The 17,968-nt window shown below is 38.0% G+C and overlaps 1 protein-coding gene across 3 annotated transcripts in view; it reads right to left on the reverse strand.

The window, feature by feature from the left end:
• Nucleotides 1–17,968, reverse strand: part of ppp2r2d (protein phosphatase 2, regulatory subunit B, delta) — a 64,756-nt gene that overhangs the window by 29,145 nt on the left and 17,643 nt on the right. Inside the window, exons 2-3 of one of the 3 annotated variants that reach the window (XM_060841951.1) lie at nucleotides 17,758–17,942; nucleotides 3,560–3,657 (exon numbers count right to left, since the gene is read on the reverse strand). Coding sequence is in view for 2 of the 3 variants with exons in the window: in XM_060841950.1 (XP_060697933.1) it covers nucleotides 3,560–3,657; nucleotides 9,919–10,009 (189 nt within the window). In the remaining variant the exon portion in view is untranslated. Of the gene's footprint in view, nucleotides 1–3,559; nucleotides 3,658–9,918; nucleotides 10,039–17,757; nucleotides 17,943–17,968 lie in introns of those variants that run through there. The other 2 variants (XM_060841950.1, XM_060841948.1) reach the window with 2 other exon arrangements.

Here is a 17,968-nt window from a genome sequence, read left to right on the forward strand (position 1 = left end):
CCTTCAGGCTCTCTGCCTTTATTCCTGATGAAGGGCTTTTGCCCGAAACGTCGATTTTACTGCTCCTCGGATGCTGCCTGAATGGCTGTGCTCTTCCAGCACCACTAATCCAGAATCTGGTTTCCAGCATCAGCAGTCATTGTTTTTACCTGGTTGGGATAGTTGGACGGGTTGGACCAAAGGGTCTGTTTCCATGCTGTACATCTCTATGACTCTAAAAGGCTCAAAGCCTTTTCATTGATTTTAAAGCTACACATGCAGCAAGTGAAGGTGCTTGTGATGAAGAATTTATTGGAAATAAGGGTTGGTTTAACCATTTCAAAGGGAGTGTAAATTTACACAATATTAAAGTGCAAGATAAAGCACTGAGTGCCAATGTTAGTGCTGCGGAGAGAGTTTCCTGAAATGTTGAATAAAATTATTGAGGGGGGAGGTGATATGCCTGAGCAAATGTTTATTGTAGATGAGACCAGCTTATTTTGGAAAAAAAATGCCTGAAAGGACATTACATTACATTTCAAAAGAGGAAAAAAATGCTCCAGGACATAAGGCATCTAAGGATAGGCTAACGTTATTGCTTGGTGGTAATGCTTCTGGGGATTGCAAGCTTAAGCCTATGCTTGTGTATCGCTCCCTAAATCAGAGGGCACTTATGAGAATCTTCGAGGCATCTCTGCCCATTATTTGGAAGGCAAACACAAAGGTTTGGGTAACAAAAGCTCTCATTGAAGATTGGTTCCTGAACATTTTTGTTCCTGCTGCTGAATGCTATTGCTTGGTCAAGCAGATTCCTTTCAAAAATCTCCTTGTACTTGACAATGCCCCCAGACATCCAAGCACTTTAGATGACCTTACCCCAATGTAAATGTCACCTTTTTACCACCCAACACCACATTACTACTTCAGCCAATGGATCAGGGAATCATAGCCTCCTTTAAGGCTTACTATCTACGCTGGACCTGCTCACAAGCAGTCAGGGCTACCCAAGATGATGCAATGACCTTAAAGGAGTCATTGGTTAAAATCTATGATGGCATCAAAAACATTGCAGGTTCATGGGAGGAAGTGAAGAATAAAGGAGTTGGGAACAAATTGAGCCCCCAATTCGCAGATGGTTTTTAAATTGTTTACAGCTGAGGACATTGCCAAAGCCAGTCAAGTTGTGGATGATATTGGTAACAATTAACTGCAGTTAGACATCAATGAAGGTGAGTGATGTCTTGGACATGCTGAAGAACTGACCAATGAGGACCTTATGGAGCTGGAGCAGCAGATGATACTATTTGAGGAAGACGACTAGGACTTGGAAACCCCAGAACCCAAGAAGTTTTTGACAAAGGAGTTGGCTGAATCTTTTCGTCTCTTTAAAAAAAGGGGGGTAAAGTTAGAGGAGCAAGATCCTAATGCAAACAGGTTCATCAAAAGTTTACCAGATACGTACCAATGGATTCAGCTGCTACAAGGCCATTTATAATGAGATAAAGAAAGGCCCTGTTCAAGCCACTCTTGATGTTTACTTTCAGAAATGACTTCAGAAGTACACCCCCACTCTCCAGCAGCAGAAACAGACCCTGACTCTCCAGCACCAAAACCATCATCCAATTAATAAAGTCATCTTTAATTATTAATTAAGGCCCCAACCGGTATGCAAGACATCAACTGGAATGAGATTAAATGTGAACATTTAATCATTATCTTTTCTAAACAGTTTAAAAAATATATGTTTTTATATCTATACACTCACAGACACATTCTCAATTATAAATACTGTGGTGTAGTTACATTTATTATATTTAAAATGTTTTCAGTAAAATATACACCAAGACAAACATTTGACTAATTGACACTACATGTGAACCGTATATAACTGTTCTGACTTACATACAAATTAGACTTACAAACAGCCTTAAAAACGGAACTCGTTCGTAGGCTGGGGAATTCCTGTAAAATACTTGAACAATCGCACTAAAAAGATTCACTGAGCTATTTAACATGGATTCATAACTTGATGACAAGTACACTATCCCCAAACTTGAAACAGTATAACTTTAAATACTCCCTGACATCACTTTGACCCTTAAGTGAACCTAAATAACATTTTAGCTATTTGTTCCAGGCACTATCAATATGCGAACACTATCTAACACTGTACAATTAAACTAATCCATGAATATTGCAAAAATAACTGTGCCTAAAGAGTGTCTTGTGAACAGTGTAATTTCCTTGATCAAACATAAGCACCTTTGACTTCGATATTCTGTGCTGATTTGTCACTTCAAATCCCTGCTGTTTTGCTTTGGACAGCTCAATATATAATGATTTTTTTGATCATGTCTAAAGCACCAGTAAACTGTTTCCCAGGCATTTCTTGTCTACTACCACCGCACCAATCCTGCTATTGACTATGACATTCAGATCTGGAAAACAAAAGCCATCATTTTCATTACTTCTGTAAGTCTTTCTGTTGCATAAACACTGGCACCCCGTATTTCAATAATCTTGAAAAGCCGCAATCATTAATTTCTCCATCCTTTCTAACACTGCAAATTAGTCTGATGGACATTGTGTACCACTGCTTATTTTCACTTCAGTAAGGATGCAACCCGTAACCACATAGCTACTTCAATATTCCACTGGTCATTAGGTACAGATTTAGAGAACATTACTGGGTAGTCACATCCTAACTACTACTCTCCATACAAGTAACTCAGATTGTGACTCTATGAAAAACAAAACTTAGTTTCCAATCTTCACCTTTGCTGCTATCATGTGAAACTTCTGACAGCCAGATACCAAAGTAGGAAACCAGAGAATAAATAGTTTACTTTATGCTGAATTTAGAATATAACATTAAGTTTTCCTTCTTCCAAACCAATACCCAGAATCTTAGAAATCTCGCATATGAGCTCAAAGTTTTTAATGCCTTCCAGCTATTGCTCCTTAACATTAATATTAATGATAGATTAATATACCATTAACAGAATTAATATATCGTTAACAGAGAAGACGCAAGTAGCATCATTTCAGAGTTGACATAATTTATGCAAGATGATCAACTGAATGCAGAAGTTAGTGTGGTAGAAATTGAGGTCACAAACAATCCCCATGGGGCTACTGAGAACGTGGGGTAAGATTTATAGCATTAGTGTACAAACTGTGATAGAATCACAAGCCTCCAACCACCGTTGATTGTGAAATTCACAATTCTGCCTTGTGAATCAAACTAGCATTATTTGCATTGCAAATGCACCAGAAGCTTCAGCTGATATCCACAGTTTTTTTTAAGATGAAACATTCTGATTAAGCATGCTTCAAGTATCATGAATTCAGTAATACATAATGTTGCAGTTGAAACCACAATTCAATATGGAAGTTTATACAAACACAAAAGCTAACACTTAAAATGCATGTTAAAGCAGCAAAGCAGGACACAAAACACTGAATAACATCATTCGCCATCTTTCTGAAGATACAACCACTTACTTTACCAGTCAACATTAACTATTGATTTTAGTTACTCAGATTGGGCTTTTGTGCCAAGTGCAAATTCAGTACCAACCTCTTGCTCCCGTTGAAAGATAACAACTCTGCCACCTTTATCCCCAGTCGCTAACAAGTCTCCAGAGTAGTTGAATTCAACAGTTGAAATGATATCCGCTGTAACAAGAGAACAGGAGAGAAAACTTAGCGCTGAATTTTTTCTTTCGAGAAAATCAGGAAATTTAAATGTTGCTGGTTTCAGGTGAAGCTTGAAAACAAATGAAAAATATCAAATGATTAGCTTCTAGTAGGAGCAAAAGAAAATTCATACTTTGGGAAATCATAAATATGCAATATTTTCCATTTAACATTGATTTTTCAACAAACTTCAGGAAATACAGATTTGTAATATTGATCTCATTTCTGTTGTGAATCTTGCTATGCGCAAATGATTAATGAACTTCTTTACGTGACAGTGACTGCTCTTCAAAGCTAAATGACTAAAGTGCTGGATCACCCTGGCACTCAAACTGAGTCAAGCAGAATCAGTTAATGACTGAAAAATACACAAAATTCTACGGATAGCTACACAAACCACTACATAAGAAAGTGATTTTTAAAAATTTAGTTTACAGATTAGAGAGATCATGTGCTTTCTTTTGTACCCAGTGTACTGGCACACTCAAAATGAACCATCCCTCTAGAAATACGGAACAATCATGTCAAGGTCATTTGGCCCATCTGGTAAGGAGGTTAAAAACCAAATGCAACAAGAGAATATGTGATGGTTAATTATTAATTAGGGTATAATTGGATAAGCAATTGACTGGGTACAACATTTGAGCCATGAGGTCTGGGTTCAAGTCCTATCTGCTCCAGAATTATGCAATAATATCTGAACAGATTAATTAGAAAATATACAACTGGGCGAGCAAATGACCTGATATAGATATTGAGTTGGGGGTGGGTGAAGGTGGTGTGGTTCAGTGGTCATGACCCTACTATGAATTAGCAGACCAGTTTCAAGTCTCATTCGCAGTAGAGGTGTACAGTAACATCTCTGAACAGGCTTATCTGAAAATATCTTGATACAGGGAGTTTAGAAGTAATCAACGTGGTTGGAGTTTGTGGTTTGAGGGAAATAAAACTGACCAGGAAAGTATTTTCTGGCCTCTAACTAACATTTAACCTTTATCATTTCACACCTATGTCAGCTGCTTCGAAACATTGAAGATGGTGAGAGCATATGGGAGATGAGAGAGGAGAATAGGTAGAGGTAAGAATACAATAAACACAAGAGTATGTCAAACATCAAGTAAACGAAAAAAAAGGCGGCTTATGCTACCTGTTTTATTAACAAATGATTTTTATTCAACATATTGATTATTTAAGTTTAATTTCTTTAATCATATAGGGATTGCATCACTCATTGACACTTATGTAATGTTTAGAAAAACATAAATCGTATAAACTCCTAGAATGTACTCTAATTAATTGCCCTTCACTAGTGGGATCCCACAACAGAACACAATCAGTAAACTGTGCAATTATAATGAAATTTCACAAAAAAATGTATGAACATTAAATAATTATTAAAATCCCATTCTTTTTAATCACTACTACAATCCCTACTACCCAGCGAACTGATTATACCCTCCAAAAGATCGATTTCACCTATTCAGACTATTAACTCCTGAAAATGAATCAAATGGTGCAATGACCACACTTTACCTTTCAATTTGTGACAACTCGTCCTCAATGTTAACTTCATGAACCAAATGTCTTTACTGCACTAATGCTTTCACAAGACAAACTGTTCTCACAATTCTGTTCATGCCCCCTTCAGCAAACGTTCACACACATACCAAGAAAAGAATAACTGAATATTTGTGCTTCACCATCAATAATTTGATCACTCAAAACAAATCAGGTAGAATATTTTGTAGTCATGTACACTATGCTTTATAGGCTCACAAAGAAAGTGATACTTTCATGAGGGTTGAGTTTAAAAGAAAAATTGCAACGTTCGCCTGAAGGCAATACCTTTTCTTAAAGGGGATTCTAACAGCATTTGTAATTTAAGTAATGAAAATAGCCTCACTTCCACCACAACTTACATGGCAGAGATTACTATCACAACTCACAACAGCAATTCATTTAATCAGATAACAACTCTCAACATGAATGCAAATACATTGCTATCTTCCTGTGCATAAGCAGGGTCTCAACTTGATATGTAGTCGAAACAAAACAATCATAAGCTGATCCAAGTGTCTTAAAATAAAATGAACTGAAGACACTCTTTCTGCAGTAATGAGAAACTCCAAAACTCTTTATGGGATAAAGAATATTTAATGAGAAACTAAGCAAAACACTTTTTTAAAAAAATGGTAAGAAAGCAACTATACTTCCCTCACTGAAATTCCACTGCTTCCCTTCCTATCACCACAGCATGGCAGCTCAGTGCTTAGCACTGCTGCTTCACAGAAACCCTGTGACTGCCTGGGTTTCCTCCATATACTCTGGTTTCCTCCCACAATCCAAAGATGTGCAGGTTCGGTGGATTGGCTATGCTAAATTATCCAGTGTCCTGGCATCTGAAGGTTAGCTGCATTAAATATGGGAATTGCAGGGTTACATGGATTATGTAGGGGCTGGGTCTGAGTGAAATGCTCTTTGGAGGGTCAGTATAGACTTGATGAGGCAAATGGCCTGTTTCCACACTTTAGGGATCCATGACCCTATCGCAGGAAATAGCAGCCTGTATTTTAAGCTCAATGTGAATGCTATCACCAAGCTTCAGTTTTCTCTCATTTCATAATTTTGTTTACTGAGAGACTGGGGTTCACTATTTGGAAGAAATTTAACTGGATTATTGGTCTTTCACTTTACGTTGTTACTGCAATTCACAAGGTCGATAAAAAGCTTGAGTGAATTTCATCATAACAAAAACATCAAAATACCCCAGTTCATGAACAATGAATAATGAAAGCATTCCACATAAAATATTCAGACAGCATTCATTTCATGGATAGGACCCCAACGCTGAACGCTCAAATCCTCATTTGGGACCACACTAAAGTCAAACTCCTGCTTTGGATTCAAATTCACAGAATATGGTATATGCAGATACAGGAGTCTCTAACTGGTGAAAATCATTTGAACTTGCTGCACTTGCATAAGCATGTACTTATAATTTGAGCCACTTCTGAGGTCCATTTCAAAACATGGTGCAGAACTTTTTATTTAAAGAGCAAGCATGGAGGTGGGCCTAAAGTCAGAAGGTACCTCTGCTTGTGAGCGGGTTGGGTTTTCCATTCGATTATGTCCTTCTCAGGTGCATTTGTGGGTAAAATTATAAATTTTATGGGCAAGAAATTGTGAAGCCCTCCCAGACCATTTGGACTTCCAATACCTGGTTGCCACGTTTAAAAGGTAACTGAAAGCACTTCATTCTCTGCAATCCAGAAGCATAACTTAATATTTGTTCATCACCCCATCACCCGAAAAGATGTCAGAGACCAGGCAAAAAGCAGCAACAAGCATTAGCCATGTCTTGGCAAGGCATCGAGAAATGAAAGCAAGTTCTTCCCCTATTAGCATTCATGACAGTCTCAAGAGAACTCATCTCTAGAGCTGCAAAAAGGTGAACGATCTGCTGTGTTCTACAAGGGTACGTACTACTAATACTCAATTTCGTATACACCAACGTGAGTAAACATTGGAAGGTTGCCATTGCAGAGGAAATGCTGCTAGGCAGCTCCATCAGATGCCTCTTGTACAATCTATTAGCGAGTTTTGAGGAGATGTGTAGCTCAGGTTGAAGTTCTGGATGTAGGTCTGCCTGCTGAGCTGAAAGGTTCGTTTTCAGACATTTCGTCACCTTATAAGGTAACATCTTCAGTGAGTCTCCAAATGAAGCCCTGGTGGTGTAGCCAGCTTTCTGTGTTTGAGTTTCCTAGAGTTGGTAATGTCATTTCCTGTGGTGACACCACTTTGCTGTTCTTTGTCGTATCCTTCCATACGGATGAGGAAGGATACCACTTCGACTGGGACAACACATCCATCCTAGGACAAGCCAAACAGAGACATGCACAAGAATTCCTACAAGCATGGCATTCCAACTGGAACTCCATCAGCAAACATGTTGACTTGGATCCCATTTACCACCCGGAAAAAAAGAACAGGAAATTATATCACCATAGGAAATGACATCACCAACCCTAGGAAACTCGAACATATAAACAGAAAGCGGACTACACCACCAGTGCTTCATTCAGAGACTCACTTAAGATGTTACCTAATATGATGTCGAAAATCTGAAAACGAACCTTCCACCTCAGCGAGCTAACCTACATTCACAATCAATCATTGCTGTGTCACATCACCGCAGTTACCAATACATCTGCAAAGGTTCACACTTAAAACATGAAAGGAACTTTAACACTCAGCAGCTTACAACATCAGATTACTGATTTTTCATTACAGTAAGGAGAATGTACATATCTGATAGCTTTTAAAAAATGTATGGGAAAAAGACAAAAATGGCCTTTTGAGTTAAGCCCTCTTTAGCAGGTTTGCTTGTATCAGCAGTAAAGCTGCCTCAGGCGTCACCCTAAAGCACAGAGTGATTTAACAACCAGCTAGCCTGTACATGACTGACACTTCTAAGGGGCTGAACAACATGGAGGGCTTCACTCCTAACACAAGCAGTGGTGATGTTCCTACCTCTGTGCCAGAAGGCCAAGGTTCACATCTCACCAGATATGGAGGTGTGCCAATAACATGTCTAAGCAGGTTGACCAGAATAACTATGTGCAAAGAAATGTTTGGTTATGAAGGAGCTAAATCCATGAAGTTTGTATGCACTGTAACTTCAATGGAGAAATCTGCACTGCCAGCTACAAGCTTCATACATAGAATCAAATTTGCATAACCATGTGCTTTTTGTTCTTGGCAAACAAAATGACACCCATAAACAAACCGCAGCAGATTGGGTGTTCGTGAGTATTCATGACATAGTAACAAATGCGAATCAGGATTCTCACTATGAGGTTGGAAAATGTCCCGCTTGAAGAATGCACTAACCTAATAGCAAAACATTAATCAGCTGTCAGGGACCTTATTTTTTCCTCATGTCCATTTAAGTTACTCCACCCTCCCTCCTAAAAGCTCTGGATAGGCACAAAAAAAACACTCCCCATACTGTTCAAATTTGAAACAAAATATTAATAAAAACAAAGACCAATTTAATGGTTCACAATAAATATATATGCATGTATTGGCTTGCCTCAGTTGTGAACATCCTGCATTCAATTTCAGGGCTAAAATTTGTAGACAAGCAGAAATTTCCTTCTGCAATATTGTTCATCAAAACAATGGAATCCATTAAGCAACATTTAAAGTATCACGGGAGAGCAAACTCCAGATTCACACTTGCTGACAGCTATGAAGCAGAATGCAAGGAGTTTAAATGGAGATTAAACATGCAGGTTTATAATACTGGCAATAACAGAATTATTTTTTCATCACTTCGTTCAAATAAATTTTCCAAATTTGATGCTTAGATAGAAGCTGAAGTCTTTTGGTAAAGTGAGAAGATAAATATAAAATGCATGCAATTCATAGACATTTTATTCTCAAAAGACCTGATGAATGCGAAGCACCTGCATGCATTTTCATTGCCTTATACAGATATTTCAACATACCCCAAGTGTGTTGAGTGCAAACAAGCCTGATCACAATATTTTGTTTACATATTTGTTGCTAGTAATCTTTACTTGCCAAAAGCCAATGATATCTACTTTGTACTACATATCCCTGGTAAACTCTTACTTACAGTAGGAACTGATACAAGAAAATTGATAAACTTATAGCTACTGGCACTAAAATTCACCAAGTAATCCAAGTAATATTATCTACATCCATGCTTATTAAAAGAATAAAGAGGATTGTTGCTACTTCAAATGATCAAAAGCAGTAGTTAAAATAAAAATCAAACTGCCAAAACGGTGAAGTTAATAAATTAATTTCAATTCCTATGTCATTTTCTGGTGAGAAGTATATCTTAAATAATTAATAAAGCAATTTGTTTTGCAGTAAGAGAAATAGGTCACATATACGAAGTCTCTCAATTCAGAGCACAACATTTTGCATTTACAACATATATTGAAAAGAGGTAAACCCATGCAACTCAAAAGCAAGTGAAAAATCATGAAAATATCAACTACCGAAAACACGATCCAAGTAAAGTTTAAATTGTAATAATACAGCTGAATGAGATTCTCTTCTGCAGACTTCCCTTTGATATGTAATTTGGGGAAGCAGCATGCTGCAGAACCTTTGGGAATGGAAGTTTAAAAATCTGCACAAAATCTTAACATATGTTTATGAATTCTCGAGATGCTAGGATTTGAATCCTTGGTATATATTTCATACCTTGATCAAAAGATGATGTTGACATCAGTGAATTAGTACCAGAGGTAGAAGTCTTAAACACCTGAGAGAAATTGCAAGGAAAGCATTTCATCTTCTGCAGTATGCAAATGCAGCTTTAATTTCCTCATTTGACACTTCCACAATCCAAATGGCTGAGCACCCTCGTCTTTTAAAAGATTTCCTTTTGCTATAGATTTTCCAGATGCCTGCATTGCATAGAACAGTCAAATGTTTTAGATCAGAAAGAATAGGCACGAGACGGATGGACTCTGCATTTAAACATGACAGCGCAGGCCTCATATGCTATTAACACATTGTATTAAGAGCTGTCCATTTCATTGCCAACAATTTAAAATAAAACCAATGCAACTGTCACCTTGATAAACAATCAAATCCTAGCTTGATATTAGAACAAATTCTTATGAATTAAGCAAAATTCAACTGCATTTGACAATAATCCAAAATGAAACCTAAATTTTACTTCATCTTGCAAGCTATTAGTATTTAAAGTGCAGCATTGATTTTCCAATTCAACTCAGCAGCATGACAGTGTCCAACATACAGTGACAATCAGTAAAACAGCCAATCAAAAGATACTAAGCATAAGCATTTTTTTGGGAATACTGCAGCGTGTTTGCTCTCAGGACATGGTAAGCAACCAAGGTCAGGTGCTCAGTAAATTATCCTTCAGCCAACCACAGTCCATTTCACAAATGCACAACCGATGAGTCAAATGATTTAAATTTTCCATTTTTAAATTTAACTACAGTGCTTATATCTGCATTTTACAACTTCTGTTGAAGTCCGCAATCAAAATGATAATAAATATTGAAAGGAAAATATAACTCTCTTTCTGAAGAGAAATCAGATATTAAAACTAGTGCATGATCACACAATCTGCTCACATTTTCTGACTTTGCTTATAAAGTGTGCGCATATGTGATCATGGCAGTGATAGGTGATTGGGTTCAGAGTGGGGATGGGAAGGAAAAGCAGAAATAGTAACTAAGCATCTTTTTCATTATCCCCCAGCTATAAGGAGGTACAGTACACCACTCAAAGTATATACACTTGAAACACTTACATCAACCGATAAAACAAAAAGCAACATCTATTTTGAGCAATTTCGAAGCTGCCAGCTGTAGTGTCAAGTGTTTTGTTTTTACTTACTCACTCACAGATCTCACTTTCTTCTCTGCTATTCAACAGCGCTGTCCATTACATGAAATTTGTTTTCAATATTTACTTGTGTTGATTAATTACTTTTCACTGACAAGGAGCAATGACACAAAGCACATCAGGTTTTGGCACGAATCTTGCTCCTCTCCACTGCATTTGAACATTTTGTCTCCTCATAAATTGATGACCATCCTTTGAGAATGTTATGCTTGAATTGCTTAAACCAAGTCTCCCCTTCCTACCACAGTACTGAAACAACAAAATCTCAAAATTACATCATTTGGGAACACACCACAAATAATATGACTTTCCTCCTCAATCTGTGTGCAGCCTTCATATGAGCGACTACATCATCCTGCTTCAAAGCCTCTCCACAATCTTTCAGCTGGTAAGGGCTGTGTTGGGCTGGCTCCATTCTTAGCCAGCTAAGTATAGCCAGTAAATTATCTGAAACAACTTCTTTCCCCACTCACCCCAATTTACCTCTGTGCTTCCCAGTATCCATCTCTAATATGATCTTCCTCTTCTGTCAATCGGGGTCAGTATGGCGAAGCTAGTTGCAATGCAGAGAGATGCCAACCAGCATGGGTTCAATTCAGCTGAGGTTACCATGAAGGACTCTCCTTCCCAACCTCTCCCCTCAGAGTTGTGGTGACCCTCAAGTTAAACCATTATCAGTTATCTCTCTGACAGAGCAGAGCCCGATGGTTGCCTGGAAAATGGTGATTTTTACCTTTAAGGCCCTACATGCACATATATGCTTTCCTTCACAAAGTAGTTATTCTCCTGTTTGAGGTTTTGATGGCAATATCTATACCAGTCCCCCAGGTCTACTTTTAGTTTCTTCCAGGAGAAAGTGCGGACTGCATATGCTAGAGATCAGAGTTGAGTATGGTGCTTGAAAAGCAGGAGCTTTTCAGGTCAGCATGTCAGGTAGCATCTGAGGTGCAGAAGAATCGACATCCTGGGCATAAGCCCTTCGTCAGGACTTCATTCCTGAGGAAGGGCATCTGCCCAAACCGTTCATTCTCCTGCTCCTCGAATGCTGCCTGACCTGCTGTGTTTTTCCAGCACAACATTTCTTAATTCCACCCAAAGTAACTAATCGTGAAGCTTATTCCCCATCATTATAGAACTAACTTTTTTTTTTACAAAAAACAACTAAGGACTTGCAAATCACATACAAACAAAGAAACGTCTGAAGTACTCAATAAGCCTGGCAGAGTTTGTGGGAAGACAATCAGAATTAACTGAAACTCGAGAGATTTTCTTTCTCCAACAATACTGTCAAGCTTGTTGAGTGCTTCTGGCATGTTCTCCTTTGCACATGACCTTTACAGGTCTACTTTGTCCTCTGAAGACCAACATCAATACGTTCTAATTATTTACATTGGGGGTTAACCAGCATCTTGAGACCTCTACCACAAAATCTTCAATGACAACCAACTTGTGACACTTATAGCATACATTTCTCTACACTAAACCTATCTTCATTTATTTTGCTTGCGAGAGAGCGCGAGAGAGAGATGGTGAAAGCAGTTAAACTTCATCCGGGAACACACCTTAATTTTCCAGCGTTTATTAGTAGCATACAATGTGCCCAAGTGTGAGCAGATATTCAATTGTCCATCAAGGTGTTGTGGTTGCTCAGCTAAATCCAGAAGGAGAACCCAGTGCTATCAGAGCACTGCTATGCACAATCCCCATGAAATTTTATGATTTCTCTTTTGTTTTTACAGAAGCAGAGTTTTCAAAACACACAATAAAAATATCCTAATTTAAAACCTTCGGAAAATTACCGAGGACATCACGTTTCAATTGCACATTTTAAGCAACAAACAAGAAAGCTGTTAGGTGCCAAGAAATACCAATACAAAAAAAACAAGAAAAATCAGAGCGGTTTTTGTTAGAACTGTGGAGATGAATTTTGAATGAGATCTTTTAAATATTTATCATCAATAGCTGTTAGGTAGAACAGATTGCTTCCAATGATCAAGAGAGCTATAAAGGCATAAATAAAAGAGTATTTCAAAAGATTTAGTACAAACAGCAAGGAATTCCAACTGTCCATATTTGCCTCCATCAATGCAATGACCCCACCACAAAGGCTGTGGTGTACTCAACTTGACTTAATGATTAGATATACCTACAATTTGTATTCAACTGCACACAAAAAAAAGGATGCATGGTTACTGCTTTGAATAAGAATGCTGCTCATATGGAGGCTAAATATTAATACAAAGTAATTAGGTCAAAGAATGCCTTGGGTTGGGACTTCTATGTAATTAAAATACAAATAAATGCTCTTAGACTTTTAAGTTGAAAAATAATGCTTTGACACTTCAAACAAAGATAACTATTCAAAGTTAGAGTCATTAATACAGATCAGAGAAATTTATTGTTACAAATACACATTATTCTGGGAGGTACAAAGAATAGGAGTGTATCCCTTGGCCCTTTGAGCCTGAACATCTGAACCTCAACATTTAGCAACTCGATAATAGGGTTTGTGTTCCCACAAAAAGGCATTTCCTCAGCCACACTTTCTTCAAAATGCCAAAGGACTCAGGTTTTTAAATGTGCAACTTATTAGTGCAAGCAAAGCAGTAAAACAGCACATCATATAATCCTATAAATAAGAATTCCAATTTCAACCCACTTATGAAATACAGTAGTATTCAAACTTAATATATTAAAATTAATCTCCTTTGGCACAAAACATGAAGAATTGAGATGAAATGTAGCATGCACATCAGGCAGAATTAAAAGTCAGCAAGATAAAACAGGCAAGAATAATTAGATAGGGAGGAAATCTGAAAAAAAAATCATTGTTTTGGGAATTGGGAGAGGACAGGAAAAGGGTGAAAAAAGAAAAATTCTTCAAGGGAGGCGGTTGTCAGGAAAGGAGAGAAAGGATGGGGTAGAAAGTGAGTGAGAAAGATGGAACCACTTTTACGGAGAGGGGATACAGTGACGAGAAAATCCCTGGTCTCATTATCTGACTTCTTCATTGGTAGTCTCTTGCTTCACTTGTCTCAGCTGAATAAGCTTCCTCATTTTCCCTTTCGTCTCAACCCTACCATTCCATAAACTCACTCAAACACTATTTATAAATGCCACTGTGCCCGTCTCACAATCAACTTTTGTGATCAACGTACTCTGTAGACAGAGGAGCGATTCAGCTATGAAGGACTAGATATGTTGAAGATGCTTTCCCTCGAGTAGAGGAGGCCAAGGGAGTAGCACCTAAATGAAGCATACTGATTGGGAGAAATCATTCCCCTTAGTAAAGGGGTCAAAGCTAAAGGGCAGAGTTTTGAGGCAAGGAGCAAAATTATTAAGGAAAAAGATGTTCATCCTCTGAAACCCTGTCTAAAAAGGGTGGGAGAGTATACAAGGTTACAGGTCAAGTGCTAGAGAATTTAATGAGAGAAGATGTGCAATGGCTAACATGGACACAGTAGATCTTTTATCATACTGTAAAACCACAAAACATGGTGCATGAAGTAAAAGTCCACTCAAGTGCCAAATTTATATTTTGTTTTAAAACAGGCAGAAGGAATTTTGTTTTTCATTTGTGGATATGGGCATTGTTGACTTGCCAGCATTTATTGTCCACCTCTAGTAGCCCTTGAGAAGATGGTGTCACACTGTTTTCTTCAACTGCTGCAGTCTACATGCAATGGGCTGACACACTGCCTTAGGGAAGGAATTCAAGGATTTTGACCCAACGACAGAAAAGGAACGGCAATATATTTCCGAGTCAGGATGGTGAGTGACTTGGAGGAGAGCTTGCAGGTGGTGGTGTTCCTTATATCTGCTGCCCTTGTTCTTCTAGATGGATGTGGTCGTAAGGTTTGGAAGATGTTGTCCAAGGATTTTTGGTGAATTTCTGCAGTGAATCTTGTAGATACTACACACTGCTGCTGATGAGCATCAGTGTTGGAAGGAGTGCATGTATTACCAATCAAGCAAGCTGCTTTGTTCTGGATGATGTCAAGCTAGTGGAGTGTTGCTGAGAACGTGCCCACCCAGATAAGTGGGGAGCATTCATCACACTCCTGACTTGTGCCTTGTAAATGATGGACAGAGTTTGGGTAGTCAGGAGATGAGTTACTTTCTGCAGTATTTCTAGCCTCTGACTTGCTCTTGTAGCCAGTGTTTGTCGGGAGTCCAGTTGAGTTTCTGGTCAATTGTAATCCCTTAGAACGTTGATCGTGGGAGATGCAGTGATGATAAATGGCAGAATGTCAACAGCTACTAGTTAGGTTGTTTCTTATTGGAGATGGTCATTGCCTATCACAAAAACTCATGAATTTAAGTTATTTTCTCACATTTCATTTCAGTGTCCTTTCTGAATACAGATTTTCCCTTCATTCCTCTGCAAATTCTGATTCCAGTGCTCATCCTTAATGCTCCCAAACCTTAGATTAAATTCCTGATTTCATGATTCATATGGTCAATCCCTTATCCACTCCCATCCCAACCAGTCTTCTGGACTTCCCACCCACAAAATAGGCCCCTTCGCATTGTTTATTGATTTACAACTGTGAAGTGTCTATCTTAGGGCCTGATTTACAGTTCTCATTTAGTACTCTTAGCAAGCTTGAATCTCCAATGTAGTGGCACATGAGTATGAATTGCATACTTTGAATACTCTCTAATCAGTATTATTTAGTTCTTACAGCCATAACACACATGGAGGAGGGCAAGTTCAATTGAGACATTCAAGACGGCATTGGACAATTATCTACAGAAAAATCAGGACAGTGACATGAAGAGGACACTTGAAAAGCTGGTACAACACAGTGGACTAAATGGTCTCCTCTGGTGCTGCGTGATAGCTTCTGGTGATAGCTGTTGGATTTACCTGTTGATTTTATTATCTGTCTTTTATCTTTCCTGGCTGTGACTCTTAGGAACTAAATATTTTCAAAAGCCAAACTAATTTTTTTTTCCAATTCTAATACATTAAATCATTAGATGGTTGAAATGCCAAAATCCTTTCTGAAAATTCAGTGTTAAGAAATCAGTTTTAGGTAAAGCTCTAAATCATACAACAAAGGCGAGGTGAAGGATCCTTTAGTGGCATACTGGGATCTCAGTGCCAAAATAATACTGCTTCTTCTATGATTGAAGTGTATCAGACAAAGTGATACTAAAACGGCCTTAGCTACTTTCGGACCATGTGATACCATTCTTCACCACCGAATTCTCATCTGCCAGCAACCTCCTCTAACCCATTCAAAGCTCCTTCTGTACATTGGGTAGCCTCTTTGAGAAGTTTGTCTTTTGTTGCAAAATGACAAATACTGGAAAAAGTTATAATAACCAACACATGCAGATTGACCTGCTCTGTGCTTTCAACGGTTATTTTTAGTTAGTTTAATCTTGAAATAATTTAGCACGTAACAAAGTACATCAGAAAACTCTGCGCTATGAATCTTTAATCATTAAAATGGAAATATGCAAAGAAACAACTTTTAATTTCAAAAACAGACAGAACATTCCTCTCAACTATGCAATTAGAATTTAGTCATTCATGGTCTTCAAATGAAGAAATATTCATGAATATTTACAGCTCAAATATTTCAGAATCTTCAAATAACTGTACATTTCAAAATATTAATTTCTCAATTCGGTGTGGAATTGAATTTGCAGCCAAAAATATGCAGCTGACTGTTTTGAAGAAAATGTACATTAGCTATATTGGTGAACTTAAGTGTAATCAATGAGTGCTTATGATAAAATAAAGTATATAATAAACTTAGATTTAAAAAGTGTGAATTCAATGAGTCTCTGGAGGAAAAAGCTCTCAAACCATGACAAAGACACATTTAGTATCAACAGACTGATATGGAGATTGCATGCTGGAATTCCCTAAACGACACACACAGGTGTGTGTGTGTGTGTGTGTGTGTGTGTGTGTGTGTATAGAGGGCGGTGTGTGTGTGTTGGTTAGCACTGCTGCCTCACAGCGCCAGGGACCTGGGTTCAATTCCCACCTCAAGCGACTGACTGTGTAGAGTTTGCACGTTCTCCCCGTGTCTGCGTGGGTTTCCTCCGGGTCCTCCGGTTTCCTCCCACAGTCAGGTGAATTGGCCATGCTAAATTGCCTGTAGTGTTAGGTAAGGGGTATATGTAGGGGTATGGGCGGGTCGGTGTGGACTTGTTGGACCGAAGGGCCTGTTTCCACACTGTAAGTAATCTAATCTAAAAAAAAAGTTAGAAATGGTCTTCAACTGCAGATGAAGATTTCCAACATGATCTTTTGCTTTTGAAACCAGCTGAGCACTGAATCATTACTGAAGTCCAATGTAACAAACATTTATTAATATCCTTAAAAAAAATTTTGATTCTCTAATGTACAAAGATTTTTTTAAAATAAAGGGTTTGAATGATTCAATTGTTTCAAAAGTGGCAATGTTTTACAATGCTTATTGGCTTTATGGAAAGTAGTTGAGGACAAGCTATAGCTGTGGTCCATTCATAGGAGAAACCAGAATGTGTTTTTGACATTTACAGCCATCTTGAATACCAGAGTTCACCATTCACTTTGATTCAGTAGGTTTCTGCATTCATGAACAAGGAAACAACATTACACACCAAACCAATACTAAAAGATATAAGCCTCAAATATTTGTAATACCAATTACCTACCATTTACAAAGCTTGCTTAAGATGCAAGTAACTGCTTTTCATGAAAATGTGTCAATTTTATTCTTTGAATGTCTGTCAGTTTCTTCTTCCGAATTGTTAAGACTTCAGGACCACTCAGGAAGTATTTGAGGGCATCTGAGCATGGGTACTCTTCAGGGAAGAGGAGTTCTAGGACTTCAGTTGGGCTGCAGTAAAAACCAAAAACCGCTGT

This window comes from Hemiscyllium ocellatum, chromosome 22 (assembly GCF_020745735.1).
Source record: "Hemiscyllium ocellatum isolate sHemOce1 chromosome 22, sHemOce1.pat.X.cur, whole genome shotgun sequence".
Classification (NCBI taxonomy): domain Eukaryota; kingdom Metazoa; phylum Chordata; class Chondrichthyes; order Orectolobiformes; family Hemiscylliidae; genus Hemiscyllium; species Hemiscyllium ocellatum.